Consider the following 26,492-nt stretch of genomic DNA (forward strand, 5'->3'; position numbering starts at 1 on the left):
GCATCGTTAAGTGGTCATAGAAATAACTTACTTTACAAAGCCAGATTTTAAGCTGTAGGATCCAAATTCTGTTATACTAATGTAGAACCAGTCATTCCATGTGATTTCAGTGAAATGGTTCTGACTTTACACAAGTGTGATTAGCAGAATTTGATCCTAATCCCTAAGCTGCTATTGCAAGAAGTGCTCTGTAAAGCATAGCTTTCATTGTAGTCTGCTTTCTGCTGCACTTGCACATAGGGACTTTGAAGGCAGAGTGTATTAGTTGCCAAGCTGTGCAAAAACTGAATGATATTTCTTTACCTTTTATAATCTTCTGATGCTGTGTTGCTTGCAGAGCATATGAAGTAGTTGTAGGTTAGGATTACAGAGGAGGAGACAATTCTGCAATGCAGTGTGAGCTTTTCACTATCTGAATTCTGAAACATTCATGAAAACAACATCCTCATGACTTCAACACAGATCACATGCAGGTAGATACAATGCACAATACTGATCTTGTCTCTTCAGGCTCTATTTGAACAGTTAGCCATCTTTTTTTTTTTTTTTTAAAGTTAAATTTGATGTGAGAAATGTCTCTGCAGCAGGAAAAGTTTAAATCAGTCTGAAATGGCAGTCTGTCAGCATGTAATGTTCGGTGTGTTTTAGCTTCTCGCTTCATAAGACACCGGCACCTATCTGAGATGGGACAACGCTTGCTTTTTCTTTTCTTTTAGTTTGCTCCTAAAGCATAAACATGGAATGAGGGGTCAATTATGGTAGCTTTGTTTTAACAGGAATTCTGTTCTAATAAAATATTTATGTCACCCGTCATTATTTTCCCAAATGCACTCAGTGTTCATGTCAGTGCTCTTGGCCCATCACTTGTTGTACGGAACGCAGGCCGGCAATACCACAGTCGAACACGCAGGTCCTGCTAGGGGCTCCGCAACATCACCTTCCAGCTCTGTCCAAGTCCCTTTCTCAGGACTGTAGCAAATAGTAGAAGATTTGTAGGCTCCCTGGTAGTAGAACAAAATGTCATATTAAATGTGGCTTTGGTAAAATCCAAGTCACACATCATCTCTAACAATGTTTGAAAGTGACTCGAGGTCACTCTAACTTAGAAAAGCTCTTCAAGAGGTTTTGGCTTTTTCAGCACCCAGCCTCAGAAAAATCAGACTCCTTTAGAAGCACCTCATAAGCAGAGCTGTAAGCATTCAGTCCCATCAATCACTTTTTCAAAATTCCTTCTGATTTTTAAATTACTCCATATTGGTAAATAGAGTGTAATAATAACTTACCTAAATAGAGAAGCACAAAGGTGAAAAACACTCCATGTTCTCCATAAGCTGAAAACCAACCCAAACCTACCCCTGTAGCTAATTCCCCTCTTCTCTCCATACCATCTACATACTATAGGGACTGACCACAAGAACTCAGAAGGAATAGAAAGGTGATGGTAGAAAGCAGGTACACACCATACTCCAGCTGTAGCCTCCTACAAGGTAAATACTGTCATCAAGGACTGCGCAGCCAGGGCCACTGCGACCCTCCAGAATAGGAGTCTGGAGGATATTCCACTGGTCACCTTTTGGGTCGTAGCACTCCACAAGCATTACATCAAGATGGGAGAAACCTGGGTGAGAGCATTAAGAAAAGAGAACATGTATTATGACACACTGTTTTATTATTTATTTTACTGTTATATTTATCAAATTATAGTTACAATTATACTATTATGATTATAACATAATTATTAAACATTTTTTTAGAAAATATTTTCATATACATTTAAGCCAACTTCTGTAACATTAATGCTTTGTTATTTCAGTTCAAATAAATCTGTTGAAGGTTTTTACCATTAGTTCTACAGTCTTCTACAAATCATGAGTCCATATAAAACCTGACCACATCAAGAAACACTCAGGAATAACTTATCTGTGACACAAGCAAATTCAAACAAAATTCCTCCTTGTCTATCAGTGCTAATACAAGTTTGAACATGTAGGAAAAGATTGTCCTGGCAGTCTTTCTCAAAATTCAGCAGATCAAATCTATTCAAAATTGAACTGATTGAATTTTGCTCAGAAATCAATGTCTAACAAGTCCAGGGAGAGTTTAGACAACTGAAGCCACTTGGTTCTAGAGGGACAAAGTGCTTAGCATGATGGACATGATGTGCAGGACCAGTTTCAATTTTCCAGCTGACTTAAGGTATACTCTAAAGCACACAGCTGGGGTAAAGTCTTTAAGGCAACAACAAAAAAAAAAAAACGTAACCACAAAAATTGTGGTCTCATCTTTCCCAGGTAGGCCAAAAAATGCTCCAAGTGACTGCTGCTGTTTGATCACCAAAGGACAGAGGGGTTTCAGCTCAAGATTCTCAAGCTGTATCTATCAGTTAATATGAATTTGAGCCAAACACAGACATTGAACACAGGAGTCCTGGTTCCTGCTCTAACATTTAGGCAATTCCCTATTTCAAACTATCTTCTTTATCAGAGTACTGTATGCCTGTATGCCAGTAAAAGTATGCCTTTCTTAATATGCTGAAGTGGTTTTCTTAACCCTTCTGTCTTCTCTTCAAGGTATGACAGCAAAGAGAAGTAAGATTTTCCGTAAAAAGGGCATTTGGTGATATCGGCACTTCACAAGGGAGCTGCTTGCTCGAATATTATTTAAGTCCGGAATGCGTATGAAATAATATGAAATAATTCATAATAATATAAAATAATTACTTGCTGCTTTAAGGTTTTCAAGGCGCCATAAAAAGGCCACTGCTGTGCCCCCAGAACCTGTCAAAAGCTCTGTAACAAACTGCAGTATGCACATGACCAGCTGTGATGCACAGCTAATGCACAGCTAACGCTACTACACAGTTCAGCTTCACAAAGGAGGGCTTTGCCATGGAGTCCTGCTATTCCCTGCCAGTGGAGAATTTGTAACATTTCATCCACACTTCAGTCCCCTCCCTCCTCCCTGTCCTTCCAGCTCTTCCTTTTGTTTCACTGTATAGGAGAAACAATTTTTTTTCCAAAAAGTCATTTTACTAGAAAGCCACATCTTTCCAGAAGCCTGGATGTTAAATATCCCTCACAAGAGTGAGCAGTTCAAGCATAACAAAGGCACCCAGGACAACAGTTGTAGAGGCAAAAATGAGAGGCTTATTAGAAGCAGGTGAAACTATGTGGAAAAAAAAGAGAAGGGGGCAGAACAGAAGCAATTCAAGCCTCTGCAAACCAAAACGTGTGCTTTACCTTGAGGAGACTTGTGACAGGTTCTACTTTTGTAGGAGGAAAAGCCAACACTGCAAAGCACTGAAACCTGACAGTTGTTTATGTGCAAGCAGTTTTTGCACTCATCATCTTACAAGGTCCAGTCCAGAAACACCCATCCCAGCTGGGGGTGGGGAGTGGAGGCACAGCAGCACTGAACTTGCCTGCAGGGGTTTATGCACCAGTACTATTGATCTGGGACTTTGTCCCTTGCATGCTCCACAGACACTCAGATCTCCAAAAGCAGCATGTGGATTTACAGTGTCATGGGGACCTAGGGACTGGAGTCACACATGACCTGGTCTTACTGGCAGTTAACACATTTTTTTACTTTTCCTTATATACTATGATTTTATCTTTTGTTGTTGGGAGTCTTTTTTTTTTTGGGTTTTTTTTTTTTTTTTTTTTTTTGTTTGTTTTCAACATTAAAGGATGAAGAAGAAAAAAAGTGAATATAAACTATCAAATATTATCACAGAAAAAAGGAGCAGGAGGTGTGCTTTTTGTCTAAGTGCCTGGATTAAGAAGCATCTTTAACATCAGTGACATAGAGGTATTAAGATAAAATTACCAAATGCCTAAGCAATAGTTATTTTAATATGAGACCTTTTCAAAAGATGAAAACAAGAGACCTCTAAAAAGAATTATAATAAACAAGCTGCATTTAATACTAAAAAGGGATTTAAAGAGCCTAGTCCTAATATTTAATGGCTGGAAGTTTGCTTTTTTTTTCTCTTCATTAAATCAGGAGCTTGTTTTTTGTGTGTTGCTCTGAATAAAGCTCTCTTTAACTGCACATTTTGGAAAATGATTTACAGAGGAAAATATTGCTGGTACTTTCGGGTCAAAGAATAATCTGTTTGTTTCATTGAATTCTTGGTAATGACAAATTGTCCATGCCTTTGAGTAATGGAAGCTCCCATTTTTATTATCTAAAGCATTCATTACTCATATATTTAATGTACTGTTATAATTTTAAAATAATTTGCATAAAATGTTTTTAAAATTGCTGGCTCAAGTGTCCTGTTAAATTGTGTTGCTTGGTTTTCAATGTATTCAACAGTGACTGTCTAACAAAAATATTCTTTATCAGAGATGTGGGACACTGAGATACTTTTTCGCTATTAAAAATGTGACCTTTCAAATGGTTTCCTCCAATTGCATACAGTCGATCATTCATCACAGCCAGAGTGTGGATTGCTCGTTTTGTGTTCATGTCCTGTTTTCGGGCCCAGACGTCCATCACAGGGTCATAGCAATACAGCCAGGGGACGTATTCTCCATTGTGAACACCTCCTGCAAAGTAAACACACATCAGCTCATTAATATAAATAAAGACATTGTGCTGCAGCAGGAATTTAGCTCTCTGCTTTTGGGGCTCTGCGGTTTATTTCTTTTTTATGGTGGTTTTGGGTTGGTTTTTTTGTCATACAGCAGGAATTATTCAAGACACTGGCCTGAAATATATATCTTGCCGTTGTGAACGGCTCCTGCATGGGCTGCCAGGGGTTGTGGTAGCGAAGACACGTAGCGCCACTCATTTGTCTCCAGGTTGTAGCACTCAACGCTGGACAAGTAGCCAGTTTCGTTTCTTCCACCGATGACATACAAGTTCTTGTCAAGGCGGCAGGCGTAGAAACTGGCTCTCCTGGAGGACAGGGCAGAACAAAACAAACAAGCCAACAACAAACCAATTAGCCATGTCAAACATTTCTTTCCCCTCTCCAGCTGACTCCCTGAGCTAAGAGAGCTGCTCCTTCAAGTTCTACATCAGAGAGAAGTAGCTTCCAGGAAGCCTCACATGCTTACAGCTGTCCTAGAGACTGTGGCTGCTTTGCTAATCAAATACACAATACTCCACTTCAAAAAAATACTTCATTTTTTGTGTCAAAACAATTAGGAACACATAAAACTGCCAGAAAATACCCCTTTTCAAAGCTGTTTGTTTCTTTTTCACACCCGTGAAAGATAAAAAGGTGCTCATTAATGTATGGGGCATTACCTTGTAAGGGATATAACAACTCAGTAAGACAAAGTGAAAAATGAGGTAGATAATGTAACAATAATAAATTATCTTGACATTCACTTTCTTTATGGTCCTTCAAGGGTCATTGTTCCCAATTTACTAAGAGAACCACATCATCAAAATTTTTCTTCAATTATCATTTTTTTCTTCCTTCTGCAGTACTGCAAATAGAACAACTTTCCTTATGCTAGCCACAACACTACATTTCCACCCTTTAACTCAAATGAGGTCTGTCTCCATCCAACTAACCCTGAGAAAAGTTTTAGCCACCTGTCTGCTTTTACATGCAACTCAGGTGTGTGGGAAAACAATTAAGTTTTCTGGCCAGGACTGTTGGATATATATTAGTTTGTCTTCCTCATGCCTCCAAAATCAATGGTGAGTATTTGTTGCCGAAGTAAAAACTGAGCAGTAGATGATTTTGAGAGACCTTGGTTGGTGTAGTCCACTCCAGGGAAAGCTCCCTGGATCATTCAACAACAAGAAGGTTTACTAGAGTAGAGACCTTTAATTTCAAGCTGCAATAACACGAGAAACAAAATTGCAAAAAAGCACAGCTGGGCTAGGATGAAGAGCTGAACAAAATATTGAATGACAAGAGTCATCAGTCCCCAACATAAAATTTTCTCCTGGGTGAAACCAGAATGACATGGGAGCCTAGAAATGAGCAGGCAGGCCAGGCACAGCAAAATCTGACAGATCCTCTGGAGTAGTTGGCTGTAGCTTGCCAAACCCTGCTCTGTTGCTGATTCAATGCACTCTGATTCCAGCCCAGATGCCTTAATTTGAATCTGGGAGCAGCTGCATATTTCACTCCTGAGTCATAGACTAAATCTTGGGGCCCTGATGGTCAGCTGCACCACCAAGGACTTGAACCTGCAGATGACTGCAAAGCACTTGGATGGGCAGTGGCACACACAGAGCACAGCATCCTCAGTGAACAGCTTCAGCACGTCCAACACCTTCTCAGGCTTCCTGAGAGCCATCCCATGACCAGGTGAGCTGGCAAAATTTGGTGTGTCCTGTCCCTAACCTGACATCTAGCCAGGCATGTTCAGGAGCATTTTCTTCAGTGAATGCAGGAATAAGATCTTGCTCTTTTGTACAGCTACCTATTTTTACGAAATTTGTAGCATCCTTTAACCTTTATAAGTTGGAAGAGAAGTCAGGCAAACACCAAGGGATACATCCATGGAAACAGCAGGGCTGGCTGGGCATCCAGGGAACAGATTTGATGCATCACTGCCAGTTTCTGACCTTACTTTTTGGATTTGGTGCACATTTGACAGGGCTCCTCACCAGCCAGGTCACTGAACACCTCCTGTTCTCTTCTTTGCTTTCACACTGCCTGCACATGTGCAACTTGGATGGTGTGGGATAGAACCCCCTTCTGAGTGGGTCTGGGAGCTCCACCACAGGGAAGATTTCTGAAAACAACCCCATGGAAATAGGAGGAGAGGAATACTGGCAAGTGTCTCCAGATCAACTGATGAATTAAAAAAGACCATTTAATTTATCTGTCAGTGGGCAGATAGAAGCTGATGGCATATTTTGCTCCGCATGGTCGGGCAGCAAATTGTGCATCTATGTTTTTAGCCTGATATTCTGTGGAAACAAAGCTAATTTGATTACACTGTACATGTACCCATGTCTGCCTACTGTTGTCTCTTAAAAAAAACCCCGCTGACTGATTTTACTCTAATTTGACAGAGGCTATAGGTGTTACAGGCAGCCAAGTGTGTATAAGCTTTCTGAGAATATGTGATGGGCCGGAGGCAACACAGCCCACAGTTGCCCCAAAAGCAGGAAAAGCTGCAGAGGTCACCTCCTATTAGAGAGAGCGTGCACAGTCAAGTACACATTTTTCAACCCTCCTGTGTCCAGCAACCACAAAACCAGAGTGTGCCTGTTGACTGTTGACAGTGCTCCCACATCCACTTGTGTCTGTCCTTGTGCACCTTCTCTGGTGAACCCATTAAGAAACTGCTCTCAGCATGTTTTGCCTTCTCTTTTTTTTTTTTTTTTTTCTTTTTTTTTTTTTAGTTCAGGTTTAATAAAAAGAGGTAGACACCTCTTTTTAAATATAATAATTTTTAAATATAATAATAATTTTAAATATAATAATAATTTGCATGTATTATTCTCTTAACTAGGATTTCATTGACAATATTCTGTACGTGTACTCCTGGTTTCATCCACAGAGTGTCACTATAAGGAGCAAAAATGAAAGCATCAGCATACTTCACTCTTCTGCTTGGATGTGAACATTCACTCAGTAGCTTCTGTCACAAATATTTTAAGCATTTTGGTTTTTTTTAGTTTTTAATGATACAGTGTGTAAGGGCATGCTGTTACAGCATGCAAAGGCATGCTGTCAAGTGATGACTTTTAAACTGCTGTAAAATATGATTCAGATTAAACTATAATACAGCAATCTTTGCATGACAACGTTCCCCTCACTACTGAGAAGACACTATCCATTCTAATCAGGTAACTAGAATGTACCTCAGGATCTGAATATGGACAATAAGACAATTATTTTGTGATTTTCCTCAGGACTTGAAAGTACTTGATGTTCACTGGTCTCCTAAATGCTTTTCCTTCACCCAGCCATCAACACAACCAACTTCTTCTTTCAACTATACACATATAAAAGGGAGGATTTTCCTCATGATTTTCACACATGATGAATTTATGCCCTGAAACACCAAACAGAACTACCAGTCTGAGATTTAAATTTACTAATGCTGCTACTGATTGTTGCAATATCTGGACCTGATTTCAGAGTGACTTATACAGTGCATGCTTTGCTTTTTAAAAAATAAATAATCTCAGTAGTGGTTGACATTACTCTTATTCAAGTCAGGGATAAAAATAAAATGTGAAATTTTTGTATCTCTTTTCCTGTGCCTTTTCTCAGTTCACTCAGCCTCAGAGAGTACACTGACCTGCTCACTTCCCACTTCCACTTGCACTTCTTCAGAACTTGGTACAATGCCATGCTTTTAGCTGATCTTCAAACAAAAATTTTAAACTCAGGATATAAGAAAAAAGCAAGTTGTTTTAAATGCTGTTTTGTTCCATACACCTTGAAAAGCTCTGTGTTGAGCTGGCAAGGTGCAATAGTTCTGCCTGAGGTGTCCAGCTGAGGCTTGCACCTCAAGCTCAGATACAACTCCTTCAGTAGCCATCATAGTCTAACTGAACTGTTCTCCAAAAACCTTCCTGTTGTTATGGCATCATCAGGCAGATGTGTATTTCCAAAGCTTATGAGTCACTTGCTGGTTCTCTAAAGAACAAACTCCTGAAAATAGTACGTATTTTTCAAAAGCATTTATATTTGAGATGTTCTTCAAGGGAAAAGGGATCAAACTTATCTTTAAAGAAAATACACTGGCGACATTGAATCTATAATGGGATTAGACTTTTCTTTATAGCTCACACAGTAAAATCAATCAGATATGGATTTTGGCATGTGAGATAAAAGTTTACTTAGCAAATATTTCATACAGATTCTTGACTTGAGAATATACTGCCTGTGAACAAGTCCCACATTTACCTGGCAGTCATTTCAAAGAAGCTATTATAGTCTATCCAGCCAATTATTCTCAGACTAAAATTCCTAAATAGGTTTTGACTTGATGGACCATAATGACTCAGAAAAACCCATTTAACAGTCTATCTTGTCAATGGTGCCTGCATTATGCCAGCAGAGACAGGGCATGACCCTGTACTCCTAGCAGGGGGAAAATAGCCTGTTGACTTTAATGGGAACTTTATCTCACTAAAGGAGCTGGGAAAGAAAACTGCATAAAAGCTCTCTCTTATTTGCATGATCTCCTACAAACTGGGCCAGTCCATACCTCTGAAAGCTGCAATAACTCTGAGGAAGTCATTAAGACTGAGCAAACAAACCATAAAAAACATTTTAGAAAGTGAGTGTAAAATCTCTTTTTTCCAACAATAGCGCTCATGCTTAGGAGCCTTTAAAGAAAAACAACGGGCAAGCCTGTGAGCTATGTGTCCTGAACAAAAGAGGTGACAATTAACGTTGTCATAGCAAAGCCCCTTGCAGAAGGAACTATGTATGAGTGGACCATTGTATTTCAGTCCCTCTGTAGGGAGCTGTGGTGTTCATACATTACAGTTTATTATGGGCAGGAGCACAGGCCACAGCTGAGTTTCTGCCTCTTGGCTGAAGGCAGCACCAGAGCACAAGGCCAGCCACCTGCAGCATGGTTTTCCAGGGAAACACAACTGGCCAATGTGGAGGTGGGAAAATTCCTACTGCCTCCTTTCTCCAACCCTCAGCTGCCTACTTCTGCTTTTTGAAATTTGTCATCCAAATAAATCCAACTGCTCAGCCAGCTGCCAATGCCCCTCAGGACTTTGGCTTGGAGACACCCAGAGGGCCTAATTAGAACTCAGATTAGGCTCCAAGGAAGAGCTCCAGACTCCAAACAAACACCAGTTGGTCTCCTAGCCAGTGTCCCAGCTCAGCAAGGAGCTCAGCAAGTCTCCCAGCCCTACTCTGATTCCCACCTCCTGTCTCCCCCATGCCAACACCTAAGCTGGTGGTGACTCACTGTAGGCAGCTGAACCAGAGGGCAAGGTGTCCCTCTGTTTTAAAGTAAACAATCACAGCTGTGAAGGTTATCCCAGTGTTGGTGGGAATAAGGGAGAAGGCTAGGTGCTGCCAAAGCAGGGACTTAGGTCAATCAAACTGAATCTTGAACAAAGGTCCTTCAAAAATTCTGCAGACTGACATTTTACCCCTGGAAATTTGAATAAAACAGCCATATTTCCAAGCATCTCATAAGACACACATTGAATCACAATACTGCACTGAATTAAATATAATTATGACTGCCAGATACCCAAATAGTGTAGATAGTCAACAAAAATAAACCAAACTGTAAAACTGGCACAGAATAAAGAAAGCATTTGAGGCAGACACTGTGAGATCCTTTGTACACATAGGATCCAGGAGAAGATGGGTGTTTAACCGAAGGAAGGACACTGAAGATTTTCTTCAAATAACATTGTAACTTTGGATCTTCTACCTTTGAGATTATTCTTACGAAACATGCACAATTCTGTTCAGGTTTACAGATTTTTTTCCTGCGAGAGTAGCATTTGGGATCCACAGTTAAGTTTACGTCATCTTTATAAGTCATTGCTCAAGTCCACATCCACCTTTGCTCTTTGGTATACAGCAAGATTAAAACATGAGCTGCTCTAATATGCATTTACTGAGAGCAACTTCACTCAAAGACCACCTAGGATTAAGAGTCCTCTGACAAGTGGAGACATGTTCAGGAGAGCTTTTCATAGCTGGTGTGGTGAAACAGGATGGAGTCAACATGTGAAGGTTTCAGTTCCCTCTAAGATATCTGACTATAATTACTGCTTGTTTACTGCCAAACTCATCATGACACTTCAGTCAGGGAACATGACAGGACACTATGGAGACTTCAGGAAAATCCTTCAGACCGTACTCAGGCAACCAGTAATTGCATAAAGTCCATGGCTATTCTGCATGAGTTAGCACTGCAGGACTTGGCAACTGGAGTTCCAAATTTGAAAAGTTTTAAAAATTAGGAAGCAAATGGGACACAACTGCATGCTGCAGTTTTATCTGTGTTTTCAATGCTTCTATAGGCCTCCTTACTCCCAGAACCAAGCCAAACCTCAGCTGCCCCTAGGATGAGAAAACAGAAATTGAAAAACACATAGCAGGTTTTTACCTCTCTTGCATGGGTGGAAGTTGTATCCAGCTGTTAAACCTGGGATCGTATCGGCTAACAAAGTTTGTACTGTGTTTCCCTGTAAAGATAGATTATTTTGACACTCAGCTGTTTGTTTCATGTATTTAACATCATGATTGTAACATATATTACATACACTTCACAAGTTGACACCTTTTATGAAGGGTTCCCCCTTTTACAACAATGTATGATTACACTGTGTATGCAGTAATAATTCAACAAATGGGGCACTGCAAGGCTTGAATTAGCAGTCACTAGCAGTAAAAGCAGATAGCGATTATTCTTGATCTTTGTAATAAGATCTTGAAAATGTGTATTTAAATTTACTTATACAAGCTGTGGTATTTTCACAGCCACAATAAATCACAGCACTAAACAAAATTACTGCCCAAAGAGGGCATCCCCACAGTATTTTTATGACTAGAATTTTGTCAGGTAAAAAAAATTAGAGGGAGAACACATTCTTTTCTTTCTCCTTACATCCTCTCTGTGTGGAACACGGCAAAAAACCATTGTGCAAATAACCAGGAGCTGCATAAGCCATCAGCATGGGGTATGCAGTGTTTGCACTAGATAGTTTATTCTACCATGTACTTTCAGTGTAAGTTAGAAGGAATTACAGATGTGCATCGAAGGGGGAATACACTCTTAAGAGTTTTATTCCAACTCTGTTAGCTAAAATATGAAGCATGAGCAACATACACCAGCTAACTAGCTTCTCCCTGCTGTCAAGCCCAAGAACTGTGTTCATGTCTTCACGATATTAAGATTTCACCTTATTTTACATGCAGATTGACATCAAAGCAAGAAAACTGAAGCAAAAGAGTGCATGGCAATTTCCTGTAACACCTGAGACTTCAATAGATGAGCATTTTGAAAACAGAAACCTTTGTTTATGTATGTGTGACTAAAAAATTGAATTAGAGGCTTCACAGGCCAGCAGAATAACCTAACTGCGTATGTCACAGTTCTATAAATGGTCACTGGGCATTCTACAAGGTGAATATTTTTGCATCAGACAAGCCTCTGCAGGATTGGCTCTCTTTGCCTGCTTCATTCCACACTTACTTCAGCATGTGTAAATAGACCATCAAGACAGTAGAGAAGAATAACAATACAGCTAGAATTTATATTCGTAATAATTTAAGTTCATGTTCTACAAGAAAACAGAGAAAGAAACCACACTGACCGCTTTGGAAATAAACTGATTTCCTCGCCATGTTATAAGCATGTTCTATATGAGGAGGGTAAAGCAGAAGGCTGATGAATAATGCAGCATATCCCTTCAAATCCAGCATGGTGCCTAAAGAGGACCACGCTGAGTGCCACTCAAAGACATGACCATCTCAGCACCACCTCAAGACACAGGGTGAGATTCCCATACTGTAAGGGCAACTGGTCATTCTGCCACTGGGCTTAGTGAAGTGAGGCTTTGCTTTAGATCCTTATTTGGATTCCTTTAGTCTACACAGACAATTTAGAAAAAGAAGCATTGAGAGCTATGGATTCAATAAGCAGCAAAACAGTAACAGCAAGTTTGAACAGGTTCTAGGTTTCACTGTCTGAGACATTTACTAATCTCTTTGTATTTCAAAAAGCAGGAATTCAAAATAATATAAATATTGATCCTAAGTTTAAACTTCTATTTTTTTTTCTAGGTTTTAATGCTGCTGTATTAAACTACATCTTTCAGAGTTACTGGCACTTCAGTGCTCATCAGTTATACAGCAGCTTTGTCTTAAAAACCTATAATTTGGCTGCCTAACACTTCATACACATAGTCACTACAAACACCATGTATGTAGAAGATTCTAAAGTACAGGGTAGAAAAAGGGTTTAGTAAGCCTAGACTGGGAGTGCAGGATACAAATCTGGGTCCTTCACCCAGGAAGGGAGATGAAATCAAACTAGAACAGTCACAGAGAAGAACTACTATGGCAACAGGATGAACAGAAAGTTTGCCTTATGGCAGGAGACAAAGAACTTGGCCTGTTGCACCTAGAAATACAAAAGCTGAAAGGGGATAGGAGTGCTGTCTGTAATACTTTAGAGGAACAAATCTCCAGGAGGAGAAAAACTGTTAAACTAAAGGCCAGCATCGGCATGAGAACAAGGTGATTTAGACAGTCAAAGAATACATTTTATTGGATATCAGAATAAGGCTCCTAGTCATTTAGAGCAATTGGATTCTGTAGCAGCTTTCCAAGAGGAGTAGTGGAGGCTGGAAATCCAACTGCTTTTCAAATGTAGCTTAGAAAATTTACAAAATGGAATTATATGATGCCTGTGACTGCAGGAAAAAGACTTGGTGACCTACTTAATCTATCTGGTGTAACTGGTTTGACTGCAGTTTAAGTCTGGAGTTCAGATTGAAAGAGAACTCTATCAATGTTTTGCTTTGCTCGTCAGCCATGAGACTGCACATCTTAGGATGCACCTGTTGTATAAGAACACAGAACTTGGGACAAGCAAACAAAAATCAGGATTAGCAAATCAGGATGATGGCACAAAAGGAGGCAGACACTGTTCTCGGCCCTGAAGCCGTGCTAGAAGGCAATGGGCTCTGAAGGTTATGAAGGTTGGTCTTAAATCCATGCCTATGCTGTGCACCCTGCTTTCATCAGTGTTTACTCATGCAAGAACCCCTTGTGACTGGAAAGGCATAGCTACTGGAGGATGTAAAAAAGTGAGAAAAAACGTCTCCCATACTTTGTGGGTTGTCAGGAAGTCAGTGGAGGATGAAGGAGGCGTGAGCACTCCTTGGGGTCCATGCAGTTTCTCAAGAACCAGACATTCTGATGGCTAAAGCAACGTCTTACCATTGCCACCATCTCTAAAATAATTCTCTACATTGGAAAAAACACCTGGAACGGTCTAATTGGAAGCAGAAGCTTTGTAAAGCCTTGGCAAGATGGTTCCAGGTAGGTCCATCTGAAGTCCCTCCTGTGCTCTGAGGTTAGCAGACAAGAGCCTTTATATAAATTCAAGTGGGCACGTGTGAGCTGCCCCCATATAGCTGCAAATTTAGAACAAAATGGTTTCAAGAAAGAATATGCGCAGCACAGGATGTAGTTTATGATTTCAGGTCCACTTTCAGTGACAAGTAAGATCCATTTGATACAGAGATCAGTACGGCAATGCTCATACCTTTTATATTGCTATCTTCTCTACAGAAAAAATCCCAGCACTGGTATTCACAGGTCAGGAAAATTAGTGGATGCCTTGAGCAACATCTTCAACCCAGGAGTTTACCCAGATCTAGGCAATCTCAGGCCTTAGGTACTATTAATATCACAAATAACTGTGTTTGACTCCTATCTCAGATGCAAGATATGTACCCCTTCTACCATCTCTCCATCACCTTGCAAATCAATTTCCACATCTTTAAAATGTGGGTAATTATACTTCTTTTCTTTTACCCTTCATGTGAAATGGCCATTTAATTGTAAACTGTCTGGAACAAGGTCTGCCTGTCCATATGCCTACCACCAAATACAACAGGGGTCCTCACTGGATGGACGTGGCCAACGATCCTAAAGAAATTGTCATTAGTGATACTGTGCTGTCTCCTGCTTCAAATAAAAGACGTTCAACAATTTTCAACAATAGAACTAAGGGGCTCTTCTCCTAAGAGATATAGTGATATTCTTAACTACACCAGAAACATGCTTATAGGGTGGCCTGGACTGTTTGTCTCAGGTTTTAGGGAGTGAACAGATGTAACAATTTTCTATAATTTGGTTTAGTGCAGATGCTGAAATGGGGCATTCACAATAAAATATATGCAGTATATGTAATTTCAGCTGGATCCTCTGGTGTTTTAAAGTAAAAATGTGTACCTGCAAGCTGTTTTATGGTTTCTCAGTCATAATTATCTCTGTTACACAGACTGCTACAACTACAACTCTTTCTTCATGTGCAAGCTTTTTAACAATGTCGTGACAATTCTGTGAATTTTGCAAGGCATGGTATTCTCCTTTTGCTTTGCTCAGAAGCCTGTTAAATTGTTTAATTTCTCTTTGCGGTAAATTTATGAAGTAATCAAATGAAAGAAGGTAGCAGCAGATAATCTATATGAGAAGCTCTTGCACAAGACTGAAAAAAGGATCAGTTTAAGAATCTCAAAGTCTAGATAATTAACACATTAACAACTTGAGCTGCGAGTATCTTGTTTGACAATAGAAAAGAAGCATTCATCTACTGCAATTGCATTATTACATTATGACTGGAAGGAGCCTGGAAATGAAGGTTAAAATTCTTAACAGCTGCTGCCTGGTGCATGCACTTGAAAGAGTCTGTTCTGCTGCCTGTGGCATTTCTCAAGGGATGTGGGAGCTGATGAATGACAGAGATGCTAATACTAAAGTACCAGATATTTATTACATCAATACCAAAGAGTAGCCTTTACTAGGTTCAACAATTAGGCTGAAGGTCCTCAAAATCCTTTACTAATCACTACATCAGCTGACCTGACAGACAAGGAGGCACAGGAAGGCAGATGCTCTCTTTGCCTTTTAGTATTCTATACATACCATTAGGGTTCCACTGGTCTTCTCCTCCCAGCACGAACAAGAAGTTTTCCACTTCCACGACGCAGTGATGGGCACTGTTGTATGGCATAACTGCAAACAAAGCAAGAATTCTTTGTCAGCTCAGGTCACTGATTTTATCAAATATTTCCTCTTTACCATCTGTATGAAATAATATGAGTCACCCCAGACATGTACGAACACTGACTTAGCAGCAGACAAAGACACTTATTAGTAAACTTATGCAATTCAATTTTGCAAATAATTAAGGAAAAAAAATCAGAAATTCTGGTCTCTCAGTGCCCCCCCACCTGCCCAAGTACTGTACATGCTGATCTAAAAAGAACTTGTAAAAAGGGATGAAATTGCATGATATTTCCCTGAAAATAAGCAGATGCTAGGAATCCTAGTTTGCTAGAAAACATTAAAAAAACCTCAGCCATGCTTTGTTCTGCTGGTAATGTTTCCACAAGAAGAGTCACTATGTTCAGTAGCTTTCTATTACACAGCAATGAACAAGCTGCATTTCCATACAGTTTTAAGTTTTTAAATTAAGGTCCTGCTGATTTAATGCCTTTTCCAAATGTATACGCTTAATTTCCTGTACAATGTCATTAGCAGCACGATCACACATCTTCTATTCATCTAATCAGGAAGCCCTTTGTTAAGAAAGATCAAAACTGTGGCATTAGGTTTGCAATATCCCTTTTTTAGGGAGGGAGGTATCATGATTACTATGGACCAGCTACAGATGCAAACATGTATTTCTTAGTATTTACTTTTTCCACTGCAAATGGTAAAATGCAAACACAAGCATTACATGTACATAATGCACACATATTACTGCAGTGTGCCATACCCACTTTAATGATATTATATGGAAAATGTAAACTTATACAGCATTAGTTACTATACCACATAAAGTAGTTTTGGCCCAGTGACACCAGTAGGAAAAATGATGTCCTTGTTCAGCTCATCATATGGGCACCTTAAATCTAGGTGAGGACAAATGGGGAGGTGATGTGCATGTACAGGCAGGGAACTTATTGCTTGACACGGATCAACAGAGCACTTAGGAAACCAGTGCAGTGGGAAATCAATATGACTCAGGGCCAGCTCTTACTTTGTGCTCTTTTGCCAATGCCAAAAAAAAAAAAAAAAAAGAGGCAGCCTATCTCACACTTGGATTATTTTGGGTGATATATCTCTCATTTCATTTGTTTTATTATCTTTTATTTTTCTCAGAATGCAGTTGTGCAGTATAGCATATGCAAATAATAATAAGAAATATGCACAGCTTTGCTATTTAGGACACATTTTCTTAAAGATCAAGTGGGCTCATTTAAGCTCCTTACTGAAGTTTTTGCCTAGGCAATGATGAATAAATAAGGTATGTTTTCAGTTTCTAGTGAAGGTCGAATATCTTTTTCATAGTCTGTGCTCTTACAAGTCATGTAAGTGAAGCAGTTCTTAAATTAGGCAGCGAGGTACAGTGAAAGTTCATTAATTAAGGTTATTTGTTACTGATTCAATTTATATTAACTGGGAACTAATCTTATACTAGACACTGCAAAAGATTTTATACTAGCTAGAGATTTCTACAGTAGGATGAAAGAATGAGGTCCGTTTTTGCTATCTTTTGAGACACCATATCATAGTTATCTCACTCTTTAGACTTAGACACTTTCCTATTTTAAAATCTTCTCTCTCAAAACCACATAACTTTTCTTGATTTTGTGGATGCTCATAGTAACTTGATTTTGTGGATGCTCATAGTAAATTTAGAATTTTGTCTCTCATGAGAAATTTGCTGCCTTAGATGCTATTTGGGACCCTTCCCCTCAAGAAGAGACTCCCCATGATCAATCTGTAAGGGCTTCAAGTTTTAAGTACAGTGCTTTATTATGGTTTCAAATTAGGTCCAAGCTGCTGGTTGCACCTTCAACCTCTTCTATCAGTCAGTCTGGAGAGCTCCAACACTTATAGAAAAAACTGTCTGCAGGCAGCACACATGTATATTTTCCACACTGTGTTTGCACTTTTGCAAAAATTTGTATTTATTTATCCATTATATTGACACAAAGAGGGTCAGTAGAGGAAAAAATTCTGCTTTAAGCTTTTCTGCTGTTAACATGCATATAAGGTATGCAATAAGACTCCTGTAATTATTATGATAATTAAACCTTGAAAACTAATGGCTTAATCCTGGCTCCGACTGAAATTGATGGCAACATTCCCACTGATACAGGATTGGGCCCAAACGACCCAAACTACCATCCATAACTCACAGCAAAGCTAAAAGGAAGCTTGCCTTAGAAAGGTGGGTAGTATTTGGCCTTCAGAAAGAAAGGTGACTGCAATAAAACACTGCAGACCTTTACTGTGACCTTTGTTTCTCTCAGAGCTTTGGGGAAAACTGTTCTTAGTCTCATGAATCTACCCATGGGACTGAAGGGACCTGGACAAAACATGGAGGATGGAGCAACACTGTGGACATCTGAGAGGGAAGGGACTCTAACTGAGAAATCAACCACCTCACAGTCTTTCTCCTTGACCCTTCAGAACTGGGAGTTAGACACAGAAATCAAAACTGCATGAATGAACAATTTCTTTTGTTTTTTTTTTTGTTATAAAATGTCCCTTGAGAGCACAGAAAAGCCATGATTCTTGAGGACATACACCCAGGTAGAACCTAACTTTTCATAGACAACAGTCAAAATTACATGGCAATGGCATGCTAAATTCAGTATCTGGTAGAAGCAATCTTCTCAAACTCACTGGGCTTGCCAGGGTGTAACAAGAAGAATTTGGCCCATCACACAGTCTGGCCAAGCTGCTGCTTTCATTAATTTTATATGAGTCTTTGTCTGCTGTTTGGCTTTAATAGTGTGAAAATCCCATCTTCTCATTTTTTAATCTCAACTCATCGGAACACCTGCCTGCCCCACAAAAAGGGTATTTGAAGAGAAGTTTGTACGCCACGCTCAAACACAGCCCTGCATGAGTTTTTAGCGTGTCAGTCAGTGAGTTAGAGGGAAAGGGTAAGGAGAAGCTAATCAGGATGAAATGAGATTAAAGGCTGTCTAATTTTACAGCAACTGTGATCCATCAGCCACTGTGAAAGTGACAGTGGAAATGAATGATGGAGACAGACAGGTGGGGCTGTACATTTCACTGATTTATCCTCAAATGCACTGGGCCTTATTTTATTGAGTGAACATGACCGCATTTATCATGACTGTCATCTAAACCCACTTCCCTCCATTTAAAAAGGTCACTTTACTAGGAGGGAGTAGGATAGAGGCACTTTCAAAACAGATTTAAAATTTAATAACACATGTTTATAAAACCCTGTGCAAAAATTCTTAACTTTATTAAAGACCAATTTAAAAAGAAGGCAAAGAAAACACCATTAAAAGGAGAAGATAAAAAAAGCCATGGTCATCTGAGACACAAGCCAAGGTGATAGGTGCCAAGGAAATATGTGAGACAGACAGATATAAATAGAGCAGTTGGAGTGGGCAGAAACCACCTCTCCTAAGTCTCTGCCCCTCACAAAGCTCAGGATGCCCATGCTTTCCTGCACCAAGAGCACAAACAAGTGCAAACAGCCCTACTGAAGACAGCACTCCCACCAGCCTCCTTCTCAGGCATTTGATGTGTGGTTGTTAGGAGACACCTGGTAAGGTGGGAGGAAATTTCTCAGGTACAGATATATAACATGCCAAGCCAAATGGAAGATTTGTACTTAAGAATGATCTGGAAGCTGCTCTTCAGATACAGATGAGGAGGAAGACAAAGCAACACTGCATATTACAATAGATATCCCACAAAGAAATTCCTCACATATGCCAAATCTCGGCTAATAAAAAGTACCAGACAATGTTCTGGGACCTGCTTTCAAAATCAGAGACTACAGGTTATAGCCAAATGCTCATGAAATTAAACACTCTCAACTATGAAGCCTGTGAGGTCAACCAGATGCAATGATGCTTCAAAGGCACCTCCATGATAAACCTCACACACCTAACAAGCATCAGTGTGTGCTCTTTGTCTTGCCCAGTTTTCCTTAGTTTTTGCCAATTATTGCACATTTAGGAAACAGCATCTGGTTGTTCTCCACAAATTAATCAAAGGGTCATCAGTTCCTCCTCCTCCTTACACCTTTCCCTGTCTATTGTCACTTCAAAACTAACTACCAGGGAAAAAGGGAAAACTAGAATAGCACTTCTCAAGACAGAAGGAGAATGAGCTCAGGTCCCAGGAGATCTGAAATCTGTGATACAGGCTATGCCAATCCCCCTGCTCTGCTAAAAACTCCTTGTCCAGGTCAAAACCAAATGGAAGATTTGTACTTGAGAATGATCTGGAAGCTGCTCTTCAGATACAGATGAGGAGGAAGACAAAGCAACACTGCATATTACAATAGATATCCCACAAAGAAATTCCTCACATATGCCAAATCTCGGCTAATAAAAAGTACCAGACAATGTTCTGGGACCTGCTTTCAAAATCAGAGACTACAGGTTATAGCCAAATGCTCATGAAATTAAACACTCTCAACTATGAAGCCTGTGAGGTCAACCAGATGCAATGATGCTTCAAAGGCACCTCCATGATAAACCTCACACACCTAACAAGCATCAGTGTGTGCTCTTTGTCTTGCCCAGTTTTCCTTAGTTTTTGCCAATTATTGCACATTTAGGAAACAGCATCTGGTTGTTCTCCACAAATTAATCAAAGGGTCATCAGTTCCTCCTCCTCCTTACACCTTTCCCTGTCTATTGTCACTTCAAAACTAACTACCAGGGAAAAAGGGAAAACTAGAATAGCACTTCTCAAGACAGAAGGAGAATGAGCTCAGGTCCCAGGAGATCTGAAATCTGTGATACAGGCTATGCCAATCCCCCTGCTCTGCTAAAAACTCCTTCCAGAAATTCTTCTTGATTCCTCTACTCAAAAAAAAAAAAAAAACCAAAAACCCAAACCCAAACCCAAACCAAAAACAACAACAAAAATCAACCAAAAAAAAACCCACCAAAAAACCCCCAACCCCTAACCAAGCAAAAAAAAAAAACAACAAAAAAACAAAAAAAAAACCCAAAAAAAACCAAAAAACCAAAACCAAACCACAACAACAAATCCAACACCATAGATTTTTCACCACCCTGAAGCAGTTAGCTGCTTGAGATACAGGAGATACTGTAAGGAAAACCAAGAAATCTCTTCCTCAACTGCTGCACATCTTGAGCATAGCCCCTTCAAGACTCAGTACACACCAAGAAGTCATGCTCAGCATCTCTAATGACCTGTGCAGATGATGCAAGAGAAGAGTGTGTTTCCAGAACAAAGATGTCATTACCAGAGGACATATGGATTCAATAATGACCTTCCACAATATTAACAGCCTATCCTGTTGACTACATAATATTCAACTACAGTTTCTTGAAAACTGGTTATTTTCACAGGTCTGAAGAGGGCAGTGCAATGAGAGATGTCTCTTTCCAGTACAGAAGGCACCTACAGACTCACTTTAGGAGACCGTGATTTGCTCATGGCAGAGACACAATATTCATGCAGAGACACATATTCATTTCATTCCCAACCCTATCAGCAAAATGCTGGGCAGACCACAGCTGGTCCAATTATCTCCTGAGAACAAAATATCAGATACTGTTCACCTTTCTGTGTTTCATACATCATTTGCAGAAAGACTATGCATTTATTACAGAATGTTACTTGTTATTTCTCACCAAGGAGGTTATATAAATAAACACTACGATTCCTCTGTGAATTGTTCTCTTCGATTGTTTGTTATTTAATAACGGTGGGGAAAGACTGACCACAACAAGTATGAAACTCTAGCCTCTGTGAATGTGGTGATAGTTTTGCACTGGCTTTAAAGGCATCAGATATTCATCCACTGGTATTTTCTGCTCAAAAGATAATGAAAGAAAGTTAAGAGAATGATCAACATAGATGGAAAAGACCCCTGTTAATATTCCTGGTCAAACTGCATTTTGTCACTTCAAATTCAAGGAAGAACATGCGAAATGTTTTTTCCAGTAACATACCAATGCCAGCCTTGAGTTTGAGCTCAACTCACTGGGGGAAGGCTGGGACCATCCAACAGCAGTTACCATAAGCAGAAAATCTTATGATGAAGCACTGTGCCTCAAAGTCATCTTTGAGGGAATATAACTGATACAGCTCTGATCCAGCTGCACCACTGAGAACATCATCAGCTCAGCTGGAAACCTCACCACCTCCTCCTTCCCATGCCAGCTTTGTGGTAACTTCATTCAAGCCATCACAAGTAGGATGGGCACAGAGCTGCTGAGCTCATCTAGGATACTGTCCATACTTCTACTGAGGCTACAGGATTAACATAAGCACCAAGAAAGAGTTATCTGAGCAGATCAAAGCCCATTCACAACACAGTGAATGATATTTCATATTAATTACGGTATTTCTCATTGTGAAGATATTTCTTAATGATTTTTTTTTTTCATTCAAATGTCAAGAGCTATTCTTTTATACATTCTCTGGAGTAACACCAGCCAGGTTTCTCCAGAGGTCAGGGAATTCCTTGGTTTAGTTGTTTTAGTAAGCATCTAAAATAAGACACTTAAATTCATGCTCACACACCAGATCAGGCAAACATAATATCAGGAATAGTTGGCATGCTCAGGTCTCTCCTGAGATAAATTGCTTTAAAGTTACTTGGACGCAAGTTCTGAGTACAGACCTGTTTGTTTCCGCCGGTGAAATTCATCCTATGGGAGAATGTTTTATTGGGTTTTCAGCAACATACACATTTGGCAGCTTGCATGGACAAATTTTATCCATACATTTTCAAAGATGCAAGCACCCATTTGGATTTCATTTGAATAAAGCTGTCTACTTGGATCAACAGTGTTTAAATAAGGTAGATAAATACTGCACTCCCACCTTAAAAACTGATATTCCTGTATCAAAAACCTGACACAATCTTCCACATGAAGTGCATAGAAAACCTATGCACACTCTGTTGTGCTCCCCTGCTGCCTTCCTCGTGGGAATGACTGTGCAGCTGAGCTGCTGATGCAGGTCTGAGAAGCTCATATAAGTGAATACACCAAAAATCTTGGCACAACTTGGAGCAGAGGATGTAATGCATGGTCCTGTGTAAAGGCTCAAAGTGACAATTTTCCTTGTTTTATTAATCCCTGCTTACCCGTCTACCTGCTGAAGATTGCCCCTCACCATCCAGATGCCCCACAGATTTCCACAGAGCATTTATCAAGAGACACTTGTCCACCACCATGAGTTATGCAATGCTGCCTCAGTGATGATTACTCCCCATTAGAATATCTTGTGTACCTACTCAGGCCTGGGTTCACAATCGCTGAAGTGGAGCCCAACATGTATTCCTGGGAAATGACATCTCGTCACATCATAACAGTCTCATGATGTGACATTTTGCACAACAAAAGCTTCTCATGGACGAAATGATGAATAGTCCCTGATGGGAGAAAACCACTGCAGAGTTGCCAGAAAGCTCTGGAAAGAAATACTATTTTGTCCCAGCGGGGGCTTTCAGATTCTCCAAGATGTCAGCTCAAGGACATGCATTCCCTTCTCCAAAACTGCCACGGGACAGAAGAGTGTAACCAGGAATGGTGTGTTAATGCCCAACTGCTTGTGACCGTATTGTATTCATTTATGACCCAATTCCTACCTGACCTTGAGATGCACACATTCTCCTGGTCTCCTCTGAAGGCAGCCTTCCAAGCTCAGAACAATCACAGCCCAAATTTGTGTTTTACTGGCTGGATCCTGTTGATGCTCCTTGGGGATCCATGTCTTTAAAGGCATTCGTCACACGCAGCAATATCTTACTTGGACCCTAACGTCCCAAGTCTTCCACAATCTTCTCTCTCAGTCTCTCTACTTCCTACTCTGCTCTCAGCTCTTGACTGACATACTGTTTTAGGGTTATTTAGGGTTTTGTTTCTTCCCACTAACTCTCGAAGTCATTCCAGGGAAATAAAAATGTGATTTTACATTTGGAAAACTCTACATGGAGGAAGGATATACCCATATTTCACCATATTAAAAAAGCACTTTTGATACACCTAAGTTCACTCATAACAGATGAAATGGAATTCACTGCTAAAATTCACTGCTACAGATTTTTCAAACTTTCATTTTAAATACTTCAATGTTTGCAAATGAAAGGTTTTGTTTACCAGAAAGTCCACCCTATACCTAAATCACTAGACCTAAAGCAAAAGATGGTGGAAGGATCTTTCCAATATCTATCACCTGGAAAAAAATCTTCCTTTCCCAGAAGATATATACTTCATATGGGTATCTGAAGAAAAGCCTGGAACTCCAACATGCCTAACTTCCAGCACGCCCAGCATGAAGAAGCAGGACTGTCCACATTTGTCTATCAGTATGTAGACAAATACAAATACAAAAGGGAGCACAGGAATTGAACCACATAAATTAGGTAACATCAAAGACTGGTTTCTCCAACAGAAACAAGGCAGAAATGTTTCTCTCCTAGACCTCTCTCCACAGCTGAGCTTCTAAGGAAGGGAGAGACAAACCCACGGAAAATTTTCAAATTCAGGGCAGGAAATGAGCTAGGCAGCAAAACCACACACTTACATAAAATTTGTACAGACTTACTTTGTAAATCTATACACAGAACACAAAATAAGAATGTATGGCTGAAAAAAAAAATCCATTAATAGATGTGGACTAAATTTACATTAATTTTCTTCTGCTTTGTATGAAAGCAGTACTATTTAATATCTTCATAAAAAAACAGTTGTGAAAAATGTGTTGTGATGCCTACTCATAACAATCCCAAAAATTCACTCCATATAAGTACTCATACCCCTGTGTTTTCAGAAACCTTTTGTAGATTTAGAAAGCATCCAGTCAGGAAACAGACCAAAAATCACCTTTCTCAAAACTGAATATCAAGCTGAGTATCATAGGACAAGTGGCTGCTATTTAAATTAAGAGGTGTCAAAATTCAAGGGCTGAACCACGTTCCCATGGAATCACAAATAATTCACAAATCACACACTAGTGCATAGCTTTGGGCTACTGACAAACAGGATGAAAGGTCATGTTAATTCAAAACACTGGCCATGCTGGCACTTCCAGATTCAACACAGATAGTAGACTAAAGTAAAGCTGTTGTGATCAGTCCCAAAGGCTTAAAATATGCCTAACTGTGTATTTTATAATATAATAATATATTTAAGTATCCTCAAATAGCCTGCATCTTTTGTTGATGACATTTATTTTGCAAAGAGAATTGTTCAGGAAGGTATAATTTTCGGTTAGTTAGGTGAAGGAAAGCAAGGACTGAGAATGAAACTGGGACTCACTGTGCTAGTAAACACAGCTTGGACCAGGTTCTGGTGGAGGCTGAACTGAAGAAGGAATGAAACTGAAAAGGGCAGGGATGGATCAGGACAGGTCAGAGGGGACACAGCAAAAGTACTGGGTCTGAAGGAAGAGACAGCAAAATCTGCAAACACAGCAGCACATACTGATCCAGAACTCTAAGTCGTCACATTCCTCTGCCGTCAGGGCATCGGGGTGGAACCCAGTCATGTTTGCAGGCCCTGGTTCCCAGGAGAACCTTCCTGAATGTCCAGTGCCATGCACACCAGAGGTCTGTGGAAACTGCCACTGCAAAAAACACTTCAGCCCCTTCTTGTCTCAGGATCCATCATTCTTTGTGATGGCCATTGCACACATGAAGCCAAGAAATAAACAATCAAGAAAACACATTATTTTTTTAAGGTGCATTGCATTTAACCCTGATCTGTTTCCCACTAGGCTTTCCTGACAGGCCACACAAATTGGAGGGAGCAGGAGTGCGAGGCCATGAGAAGAAGGGAAAGACTGATGTATTAACAGCAGCACCAGTTTGGATCAGCTTGTAATGGTTGTGAAACTACAACCTCAGCATGTAATACCAAACCATTGAAATGGGTTTAACCCAGGGTTGCTGTGGCCCTGTCCCTCTTACAGCCCAGGCAATCCAGAATCCCCCAGTGAGTCCTTTCAAAGCAAGAACCTTGCAAAAAATGGTTCTGAAAGAAGAAAGTATATTTTCATTTTAGTTTAAGCTGTTTGTTTTCTACAGCTACTCATTTCTCCTGTTCTGAGAACACTGATTATCTGTGCTTCATTTTCAGAGCCTGATTTGATGCCTGTGCCTGATAGGCAGGAGCACTCTGTACTCACTGCTGTAACAGAAGTAGGTGGGAGAGGCCATCTGGAAGGCATGGTCTGAGTGGTCTTGAAATAGGCACCCCAAAATAAAGGACACCTTTTACTTTAATCACATTGCACCTCTGTTCCTCATCTGCAAAATGGGAACAATGATAGACCACGCTCCTCACAAAGAGGATGGTACAAAAATACCACAATGAATGCCCATGAAGCAGTTTTCCTCTGCTGTTGTGAAGTCTGTGAAGAAAACATTGTGAAAAAAATCCATCTTCTGAAGAGTATTTCAGAAGCATATGACAGACAGGATCTACTTGCTGAACACCAGAGGAGAAATGTTGTGAGCAGAAATTCAGCACAGTCCTTTCTGTGCACTGATGTGTGACAAAGAATAGTGTGTGATATCATTGGAGATTTTATCTCAGTGCTTATGCAAACAGAGGCCGAATTAAGGTTGCAGAGGCAGCTTAATTCTCACATTTCTTAACTCCAGAGGGCTTAGTATCGCCGTCTGTCCAACACTCTTTCCAAGCTGGGTGCGAGCCCCTCGCGTGTGCTTCACCCCAGCTCTGACAGACAGCTAACACCTTCCTGCTGCTTCAGCATCTCCGCATCACCCACGCAGGCGTCGCAGAGTCCGAAGTCCACGAAGCCCATGGCCGGAGTT

At 40.1% G+C, this 26,492-nt stretch overlaps 1 protein-coding gene across 1 annotated transcript in view; it reads right to left on the reverse strand.

Moving 5' to 3' along the window:
* Positions 1-705: 705 nt before the first annotated feature.
* The window catches only part of KLHL14 (kelch like family member 14), a 57,250-nt gene continuing 31,463 nt past the window's right edge, over positions 706-26,492 (reverse strand). Inside the window, exons 3-8 of the mRNA XM_041399373.1 lie at positions 15,584-15,673; positions 11,031-11,109; positions 4,715-4,905; positions 4,395-4,553; positions 1,461-1,618; positions 706-1,001 (exon numbers count right to left, since the gene is read on the reverse strand). Of these exons, the coding sequence (XP_041255307.1) occupies positions 861-1,001; positions 1,461-1,618; positions 4,395-4,553; positions 4,715-4,905; positions 11,031-11,109; positions 15,584-15,673 (818 nt within the window). The 3' untranslated portion in view covers positions 706-860. The remainder of the gene's footprint in view (positions 1,002-1,460; positions 1,619-4,394; positions 4,554-4,714; positions 4,906-11,030; positions 11,110-15,583; positions 15,674-26,492) is intronic.

The sequence above is a fragment of the Onychostruthus taczanowskii genome, unplaced genomic scaffold, assembly GCF_017590055.1.
Source record: "Onychostruthus taczanowskii isolate IOZ18803 unplaced genomic scaffold, ASM1759005v1 scaffold16, whole genome shotgun sequence".
NCBI classification, from domain to species: Eukaryota; Metazoa; Chordata; class Aves; order Passeriformes; family Passeridae; genus Onychostruthus; species Onychostruthus taczanowskii.